The sequence below is a fragment of the Zea mays genome, chromosome 7 (assembly GCF_902167145.1).
Source record: "Zea mays cultivar B73 chromosome 7, Zm-B73-REFERENCE-NAM-5.0, whole genome shotgun sequence".
In the NCBI taxonomy this organism is placed as follows: domain Eukaryota; kingdom Viridiplantae; phylum Streptophyta; class Magnoliopsida; order Poales; family Poaceae; genus Zea; species Zea mays.
In genome coordinates, this window is record NC_050102.1 from 1,245,194 (window position 1) to 1,254,767 (window position 9,574).

Here is a 9,574-nt window from a genome sequence, read left to right on the forward strand (position 1 = left end):
GGCAGACATGGCAGTGACCAAAGGCCATGCACCCTCGCCGTCGTGGCTGCCATGACTTCTGTGCATCGACTCAGCTGTAGTGTAGCTCTGTGCATGTTGCACTCCACATATTTCACCAAAACCCATGCCACTGCATTCTTAACCTTTTATTGAAAAACATTGTGCATGTCGAAACTGTTAGAATATAATGTAATTGAATTGACAACATCTTCCTACCATGCTTAAGTTTTTTGGTTGAGATGATCGGTGCAAGGTCCACCGACCGATCGGTGAATCGACTGCTGACGGCTGTTCCTGTAGGAGAATATTTCTAGGCATAGCTCCCCTTCTGTTGTTGGCTCTTCTCTTGTCTCTTTTAAGCTATGGTCAAAAGATCACGTATATGGTCGTGCAACATAGTGAAGTTTAAAATAGTGAAGTTTAAAATGAGAAACCTGTAGATAGCCTTAATGCAATTGTATTCACGTTTAGAGAGAAGCACCGCTGTCTTGTGCTCGGCTCGATAGATGCAGAGTGGAGGGTAGATCTGTGGAGCCGCTGCAGGAGCTGGGGAATCTCTCTCCAACGGCCCAAGGTGGTCAACAGCAAGTCCATGGTCAATTCATGTTAATCCAGCCGACATGCAGAGGTGAAAGGGCAGTGATTCCTAGTACTGCTACACACTGAATTTCGCCGCGAAACGCTAGAGAATTCTTAGGAAAGAATGCAGATTCTGCACAGTACAACAAACTGTAAAGAGAACAGCAGAGATTAGGTTTTTTTGTTTTATTTTTTAATTTTTGACAAGAGAAACGCGCGCGCGCGCAGGCTGATTCTGTGGGATCCTGACGGCGGCGACACTGAAGAATTCAACAAAATTGCACCTGAATTAGAGATGGATTAATTATAGGATAAACTGAAGAAACAGTACATCAGCAGACGGCGGCGGCTAAACTCCTCTACCAAATCCACAGCTATTGCCCTGCTCTGAGACTGAAGCAGTCGGCATCTACGACTACGATTGAGTCAAGACGCCGTTGGGCTGGGCGCCTCTGGGGCGGGCGGCGGCGCATCAGGCGACGGCAACGCAGGTGGTGGAGGTGACGGCAGCAGCTGGTCCGGCGGCGGTGGCGACGCGATCTCCGCCAGCGGCGGCGGTGGTGACGGGAATGCCGGCGGGGGCAGCTGCTGCTCGGGAGGTGGGAGCACGGGCACCGGCGGCGGCGGTGACTGGAATGCCGGCGCGGGCAGCTGCTGCTCGGGAGGTTGGAGCACGGGCACCGGCGGCGGCGGCGGCGACAGAGGGGTGTCGGGCACAGCCGTCGGCCGTGAGGGCGGCGGCGGCCAGGCGGCGGCGTCCGGGGAGGGAAAGGCGGGATCTTGCGCGGGCGTGGGCGTGGGCGGCGGGCGGGCGGCCGTGGCGGGCGAGCGGTATGCGGGGTCCGTGTCGGGCAGGACGGGCTGGCACGCGTCGGCGGCGGCGCACGCGGACGATGCGGAGGCGGGGCTGGACTTGGCGGCGCGGTGGAGGACGGCGCGGAAGGCGAGGACGACGCCGACGACGGCGAGGGCGGCCAGGAGGGCGAGGAAGATCTTGGTGGCCTTGCCCACGTAGCAGCCGCCCCGCATGGCTGGCGGCTCTGGCTGCTCGTCCTGTGTGCCTGTGTCTCGTGGCCTTCCTTGGTTTGGTGGTGGTTGATGGCTGGTGGGGCGGTGGTGGCTGAGGGAGTGAGTGAGTACTCAGTAGTGGAGGAGTGATCCAGATTTGAATCGTACCAAAAATTACAGGCCAGGCCAAATTCATCTTCAACTGCAAACCTCATCAGGAACGGAAGGATGTCGGAACGGCCAGCAGCCGCTTTCTTCCTTTTACTTTTTTCTGATATTTCTATCGGCTACGATCTCATGCGTTAGCGAGTGCCGCCCCGCCCGCGCTATCCACTCGTCTCTCCGTCCCCATGGCCACTTATCTCAACGCACCGCCGGCAGCCACCACGACGACTGCAAGCTGCCGCCATGCCTTCTCCGGTGGCAGCCTCCGTCTACTCCGGCCGAGCCGACCGACGCTGCACGTGACGTGCCAAGCCGCCGCCTCCTCCCAGCAGCCGTCGTCCCCGTCCAGGAGGTCAGCCTGCCTCCTCGGCATCGCGTGCGCCGTCCTGCTCCGCCCACGTGCCGCCTCCGCCGCCGAAACCGACGACGAGCCGGCCAACAACGGCTGGTGGCTGACCGAGTTCCCCTTGCCCGTGCCCAAGATCGTCAACAGTAAGCCGTCCCGTCCGTCCTGCTCCATCCACCACTTAACTTTACTTGGTTCACTGACAATTGTGTCGGCGATGAGTGGCATGGCAGAGGAGATCAACAACGCGGAGACGGGCACGCGCTCCTTCCTCAAGAACGGCATCTACATGGCGGACATCGGGCCCAGCTTCGCGGCGCACGCGTACCGGCTGCGCAGCACGGCCTTCGACCTGCTGGCGCTGGAGGACCTGCTGGGCAAGGACGCCTCCAACTACGTCAACAAGTACCTCCGCCTCAAGTCCACCTTCATGTACTACGACTTCGACAAGCTCATCTCCGCCGCCGAAGACAAGCCGCCCTTCGTCGACCTCGCCAACCGCCTCTTCGACAGCTTCGAGACGCTCCAGGAGGCCGTCACAGCCAAGGACGACGCCAGGATCGGCGACCGCTACGCCGAGACAAAGCTCATCCTCCAGGAGCTCATGGCCAAGATGGCCTAGCAGAACCACAATTTTTCATTCATATATCATGATGTGTAAATGAATACTTGAAACTCACAAGGGGTATTGCAGAATTCCCAGAGCAGGGAAATACAATTATCATGTCAGGCTGTGTGCGTGTCCGACAACGGGTACACAGTTGTTTACATACACGCCCAGCTCAGCTCAGAGGCATTGGGCATTGGGCAAACGACAAATCAAGACTACGAATGAAAGCAAAAAAATTGAAAATGGCAACACATCCCAACATACAAATCAGATCAGGTCCTAAGATTAATATAATAGGCCAGCACACCCACCGCTGCCAGCCGTTAGCGCAATCAACAAGGCCACAAACCAAATAAAATTGGCAACTCACACCACCTCCAGACAAGGGGATGCAAATGATCGGTTGCATCACCAAATCAACACACACACAAGCATTACACTGGCAGCTCGCTTCCGCCGTATTTCATCATTGTGAGCTCCGCATCTGGGTTTGGCGCCTGGGGATCCCGATCTCACAGGAGTTCACCCTTGCAGCAAACCGCAATGAGCAAAGAGACTCCCCTGTCGAGGACGCTTCAGGAGACAGATTCACAAACATCAGTGTCTTCGAGTCCCCTCCGAGACACGGCTGTGTTGCCAAAAGCATCAGTTAGTACTTGATACCATTTAAGATTAAACTTTTAGCCGAAACCAATGTGTCGGAACAATACCTGGAGCAGATATGTCAGCTTTGAGTTCCGAAATGGAACGTGTTCCTCTTTCTTTGCAATCGAGAAGATGACATCACTTAAACATGACAAGCTTTTGTTGATAGCCTAAAGCCGGAACAAAACCATCCTTATTATTCCTCCTTATATACAAAATATATATACATATAAGTGAAAAACACAAACGATGCTCAAGTACTAGATAGCAAATTACCACTGTCTCTTTCAACCGATCACCCGTGGCACCACTTTTGTTCAGGCGCTCACTGCCTGCTAGATCTATAAGATTCAGCACTCCTTGCACTTGTTGATCCGTTCCCTGAAAAGAAAATGGGTCAGCTATAGACGAGAAGACAGCATGCCAAACAACGTCACATGTGAACTAGAATAGCTGCTTTGTGGCATGGGATTCAGTCACAAGACCTTTGAAGTATGGTGGGCTTGGGATCCCTAATTTACAACACATGTGTTGGGCCCTTCAAGCCAAATGGCTTTGGCTTCAAAAAACAGATCGGGATAGGCCTTGGCTTGGCTTGTCCATCCCCATTCAGCAACATGTTAAAGACCTTTTTGCTGCATCCCTGATTTCTCATGTGGGAAATGGCTCTAATACCTTGTTCTGGACAGATAAGTGGCTTAATGGATGCTCCATCAGAGATCTTGCTTCAGAAGTGGTGTCCAAGGTGGCTAAGCGAGCTCTTACCTCTATGACAGTGGTTCAGGCTCTTGAAAACAGGCAGTGGATTGCACATATCAACCCCCCCCTTTCCTTGATTGGAATTCAGCAATTTCTTTTCTTATGGGATACTTTAGGAGATGTGCAGCTTTCTCAGGAGGAAGACCGCCATGTTTGGAGACATGAGACATCAGGGGTGTTCTCCTCTAAATCCTGCTACAAGGTCTTTTTATTAGGTTCTACTGTTTTTGAGCCTTGGAAGAGATTATGGAAGACCTGGGCTCCTCCCAAATGCAAGTTCTTTCTTTGGTTGGCAATAAGAAACAAATGTTGGACAGCTGACAGATTACAGTTGAGGGGACTGCCACACCCAGATGTTTGCCCAATGTGTGATCAAGTCCAAGAGACAATTCAGCACCTCCTTACTACGTGCATTTTTGCCCGGCAATTTTGGCATACAATTCTTGCTGCTATTGGCTTGGGGCATCTCACTCCGACTGCTGATGAGGGAAATTTTTCAGAATGGTGGGGAAAGGTGTGCCTTAGAGTTACCAAGACAAGGAAAAAGGGACTTAACTCTCTGATAATCCTGGGGGCTTGGTGCCTATGGCTTCAGAGAAACAGAGCAGTGTTTCATGGGGAGTCTCCTTCATTGCCCAGGATTCTTAGATGTTTCTCAGATGAGTGTGTTTGCTGGGTTTTAGCAGGAGCTAAGGAGGTCGGTAGTATGGGCTTAGTTGCTGCCCTGGGCGAGGTCGGGTCTAGTTTCAGTACTTCTATGTAATTTCTTTCGGAATTTTGTGGGTCTTTGGGAGATTTGCTTTGCAACATCTCCTCTTTTGTAATGTTTCTCTTCCTCTTTATTATATAAGATGCGCAGTTCTCCTGCGCGTTCTCAAAAAAAAAAACTAGAATATTACCTCATTTACACCGAAAATCCGAAGAGTGAAAACACAGTGACTTCTTGATGATTCCTCATTCATTTGTGTTCTACCAACTGATCTGAAGACAAAATGAATAAACGACTGTTTTAGGTCCAATGTGCCACTCAATTCTAAGCTCTGGAACTCGAAAAAGAAGTTTGAGAACACAATGGCAGAGATATGACAGAAACCTGAAGGTTATGCCATACAGATTTAAGAAAATTAGCTTCTATGTTGAAAAAAAAACAAAGTAGTGTGGAGTACATAGTGAAGTTGAATAGTGAAGCAACTTAAACTTGAGCTGATTATCTTCAGCATCCAGATTTACTTTTTGCTTAAGAAAATATCAATCTGCACCATGTTCTATTATAACTTATTGAGAGTTGATCATAACCCTATAATGGGAGTAGGAATATAATGTAGTGACTTTACATAGCTACATCATATACTACATCAGCTGCCAAAAAATTATGGCACCCAAAGAAACACTCATCATCAGTTCAAAATTTTCCTATTACATACTCTTAAGACAAAATACTTAATACTGAAACTTTGAAAATAAATAAGAGTGTAACCTGCTCTGAGCAGCCCGCCTAAGGAGAGAAGAAACTTCGTTGATACTAGTTACGTCAATGATCGTAAGGTCCGACACATTCGTGTTACCATTAGTATCATGCTTGATACTGTACTTTGAAGCACCAACATCCTGAACAGCCATGCGATTCGTTGCTAGCAAGTCGCGTATAGTCTCGTTGTAAATCTCCAACATTGAGGCCTGAAAGTTTAAATTACACCATGATAACAGTTACAGAAAACTTGTCCACTGGTTAGTTCAATTAAATAAGTAAATTACCAAAAACACACCTGCATCTTATATCTCCAACCCTGTGAGTTAAGTGTCTGGCTAGCTTGAAAAATTTGCTCCAGAGATCGTGGTATCATTCCTTTTTGATCTTCTAACTCAGGGTTGCCCATCATTGTATATGTTTTACCAGAACCAGTTTGCCCATAGGCAAATATGCAGACCTAAATGGTTTACTGGTTTTTAGTTGCATTCTAAGAAAACTAGATATTGGAAAACGAACCAAAAAAATCATAGTTACTAGAGTTAGAGAAGGTAATCTCAGTTATAGTCATACAAATGATATACCTTATAGCCATCTAGGGCACTTTGGACAAGTTGAGATATTTCTATGAACACATGTTCTTGTGACGCCGAATGATCAAATACTTTATCAAAAGTAAACGAATATCCCTGTGCTGAAAACAATAAGAAATGCAATGCAATTGTATCATAATTTGTATTCTCAAATATAATATATCAAATTTAAAACTAGAAAAATGACTGTAATGATGACTATACCATTATGTAACAACTCAATGCCTCGGCCTAAGTTTTCTCCATTCTTTGGATATGATACTGCTCCTGATTCATTTGGCAGCAAAGGCCTAACTCTACAAAATACTCTGATGTTTCCCTTCAACTCCTGCAAAGAACCAAATTCAGGAATAGCCACATAACATATATTTATATAAACTGGATCTTTGAGAATAAGAGAATTCCATACAAGAATTGTATTATGTAACTTTTTTCGTAAATTCTCTCCTTCCAGAATTGTTTGCTCGGCCTCTTCAAGGCGAGACTGAACACTTTCCAGCATTTTCTTCATGTTCTCATACTCGGTCATGGTTTCCGAGGCCGTCATATTAGACCTCTGTACAGTTAAGAGAGGGTTAAAGATATTAAACACATATGCAATATTTTTCCTACAAAATATGAACGCTTGATACATTAAATAGTAATGATTATTAAAGAAATAGTCATTTGCACACCTTTAACTTTTCATTGGCAGCTGCAAGCTTAATTTCCAATGTCTCTATCATCTTCCTTTGAGACGAACATGTTTCCTATTTCATTGAAAACATGTTAGCCAATTTCACTTGTCTAGATAACAATCAAATTATTTAGACACATAGTCATACCTCTAGGGCAGAGGTTTTTGCCATGGCGCTATCTAACTCAATGACGGATTTTCCAGTCATTTCTTTGTATGTTCCAATATCAACCAGCAAAGAATCTACTTGAGCAGATTTAGTGTCACGGTCCTCCCTTGCACGTTGAAGCTCCATTCTAATACTTTCAACTTCCTTTAATAAATCGGTCTTTTGTTTTGTGGCTTCATTTTGCAAAGACTAGAAGGACAACAGATTAATCAAGTCATCAATAAAATTCTCTATAAACAAATTCAATAAAAAAACGTGTAGCCAAAGAAAGGACATATAGAGACAGAGATTTTACCCTTGCAATGTCTAGTTGCATTTTTACTGAGTTAGCATGATCTTTCAGACCATTCATTGTCTCGACCATAGTGTTCTTCTCCTTTTGCAGCTTTACTATTGTTTCCGCATTCTTTGTTGCATCTGCTTGAAGGTTGCAATTGTATTGTTGCAGGCTTGTGTTATATTCTTGAAGCCTTTTATTTGTGTCCTGAAGCATCTTAATCTAAGGATAGCAATGAACAAACGAAGCATAAACAGTATCAAATGAGATTGCATTGTTGATAAAATAATAACTCAAAGGAGTTTTTTATGAAAAGGGGAGATTCATAAATAGCGTTAGCTAATACCTGATCATTAAGGCGTTTTTCCTCCAACTTTGCCCTGTTCAGATCTTCTAGAAGTCCATTCCGCAAAGATTCCACACCCATCCTGGCCTCCCTCTCATCTCCTAGAGACCTCAGGGCATCCTACATTTTTAATGAAACTGAGAGTGACACAAGAGTAATAAGATGGTATTAAGCCAGAAGCACAAGTCACCCACCATTTTTTCAGCCTCCACTGTCTTTAGAGCCTCTTGTAGAGATGCACATTGTTTTTGAAGTTCCTCACATATTGATTTTGTTTCTTCAATAGTATTCTTCAAGACAGCCACTATATGAAGCAATAAAAATCAGTCAGAAGAACGTAGAATTAAAGAAGTATCCATGATGCGATAATTTCATAAGGTTTGTACCTATCTCAGAGTGTTGCTTGTGTGTCGCGTCAAGCTGACCAGTGATCCTCTCGATTTCAACAAGATTTGCATCTTCCCGCTCAAGAAGCCATTTGGTACAGGCTCGAAGCTTCTTGATGTATTCCATCATTTGCTCGCTCTTCCCCTGCGCAACCATGAAAACCGAAATATCAATGGCAGAAAGTGTATAAATAGAATGGTGAAATCAGAACTACAATATCAGAAACATTGGAAAGGTCGTAGGAGCTACTGTCAGTGGAATCACCGCAATACCATGGGCAGAAGCTTATCGTTTTGATGTTTAAATCAAACACCTCCGTTTTTACTTTTTACGTGTTGAAGCCTTTATATTCTTCTTCCAAAATACAGTTTGTTATCCAGTTCATTGATGCCCACTTGTTGCAAGGAAATAGTGAATGGCCTTAAGTTACCGGTTCATTTTGTCTGTAGTTTCAGTAGTCCAGAAACACTGCTGATACGCTAAACAGCTCACAGCACACATGAGAACAGAGTGTCAGAGCTAGCAAGTTACTATACAGTAAGGGAGTTGGGAGAACATGCAGGTCATTAACAGACGAGAAGCGAAACAAATGAACAGTCTGTAGTTTCAGTCGACAATAAGCATATGCCTGAAATTGACACAGCCAGTTCACATAAGCGCAAGCACAGGAACACGCGAGCAGCTATTCGTCTTCTTTTTCAAGAAAAGGCATCTAAGCAACCTGTCGAACTTGAATTGAGTCATCCACAAGAATGCTAGCCGGAGGAATACACGAATAAGCGACAGTAAGGTAAGCATAAGATCCAGAGACGGGAGAGAGGGATGGAGGGGCGACCTTGTAGTCCATCTTGTTCTTCCCCTTCATTTTCTCGTTGAGGAGAGCGTCGACGTCCTCCCTGCCCGAGAACACCATGGGCTCCTCCTGCGGCGGCGGTGCAGCGGCGAGCGGCTGCCTCCCGGCCCCAGCGGCGGTGCGCTGGCGCTTTCCAGGCTGCGCGTCCGCCGGATTGTTCTCCTTGTGGTGCAGCACCCCCGGGCGCACCCCTCGCGCGGACATGGCCGGCGGATCTAGGGTTTGAGGATCGGTGGAGGTGGATGTGGAGGCGCCTCTCGATTCGGATGGAATTGGAAAGGGGGGAGAATGGCAGCGCAGCGCAACAACGGAGCCGAGACACAGACGACCGACCAGGGGAGAGGGAGATTTGAAATCGTTCGAATTTTGGTAGGACCCACCGGAAGACGCTCCCCGACCCCCAAGTTGGGCTGCCCGCCTGGCCCTGCCGTTGGTCTTCCGTGTTGGACTGTGGTATGCCAGCTCAGCCCAGTTTATTTATTGTTACAGAGGCCCATGGCACAGAGGATTGGGCTGGTCCGCTCTTCCTGAGGTTTGTAGCCTTGATGATAAAGATTGTCAGCAAAGGTAATGTTTTTTGTTACGGACTACTTTGGAACCTCAAATCTCCTTCAAGCTTTGTTCGTTTCATCCCTAATCCATGGGGATTGAGGGGGATTGGGGTGGATTGAGGGGTATTTTAACTTGTAGGGT

At 46.9% G+C, this 9,574-nt stretch overlaps 3 protein-coding genes across 3 annotated transcripts; 1 reads left to right on the forward strand and 2 right to left on the reverse strand.

Moving 5' to 3' along the window:
• Nucleotides 1–847: 847 nt before the first annotated feature.
• On the reverse strand, nucleotides 848–1,743 carry LOC103631869 (vegetative cell wall protein gp1). The gene has a single exon (XM_008653696.4). The coding sequence runs from the start codon at nucleotides 1,606–1,608 to the stop codon at nucleotides 1,006–1,008; it is 603 nt and encodes a 200-aa protein (XP_008651918.1). The 5' UTR covers nucleotides 1,609–1,743; the 3' UTR covers nucleotides 848–1,005.
• Nucleotides 1,744–1,840: 97 nt separating this feature from the next.
• On the forward strand, nucleotides 1,841–2,828 carry LOC100273120 (oxygen evolving enhancer protein 3 containing protein). The gene is made up of 2 exons (NM_001147568.2): nucleotides 1,841–2,244; nucleotides 2,332–2,828. Exons 1-2 carry the CDS (start codon nucleotides 1,938–1,940, stop codon nucleotides 2,718–2,720), a joined length of 696 nt encoding a protein of 231 aa, NP_001141040.1. The 5' UTR covers nucleotides 1,841–1,937; the 3' UTR covers nucleotides 2,721–2,828.
• Nucleotides 2,768–9,231, reverse strand: LOC541863 (kinesin-related protein11). Its single transcript, NM_001305870.1, has 16 exons — nucleotides 8,864–9,231; nucleotides 8,028–8,172; nucleotides 7,836–7,945; nucleotides 7,642–7,761; nucleotides 7,314–7,517; nucleotides 6,998–7,207; nucleotides 6,848–6,922; nucleotides 6,583–6,729; nucleotides 6,378–6,501; nucleotides 6,165–6,274; nucleotides 5,879–6,040; nucleotides 5,590–5,789; nucleotides 5,012–5,093; nucleotides 3,630–3,734; nucleotides 3,419–3,523; nucleotides 2,768–3,336 (listed from the first exon to the last, which is right to left on the reverse strand). Exons 1-16 carry the CDS (start codon nucleotides 9,083–9,085, stop codon nucleotides 3,175–3,177), a joined length of 2,283 nt encoding a protein of 760 aa, NP_001292799.1. The 5' UTR covers nucleotides 9,086–9,231; the 3' UTR covers nucleotides 2,768–3,174.
• Between the last annotated feature and the right edge of the window lie 343 nt (nucleotides 9,232–9,574).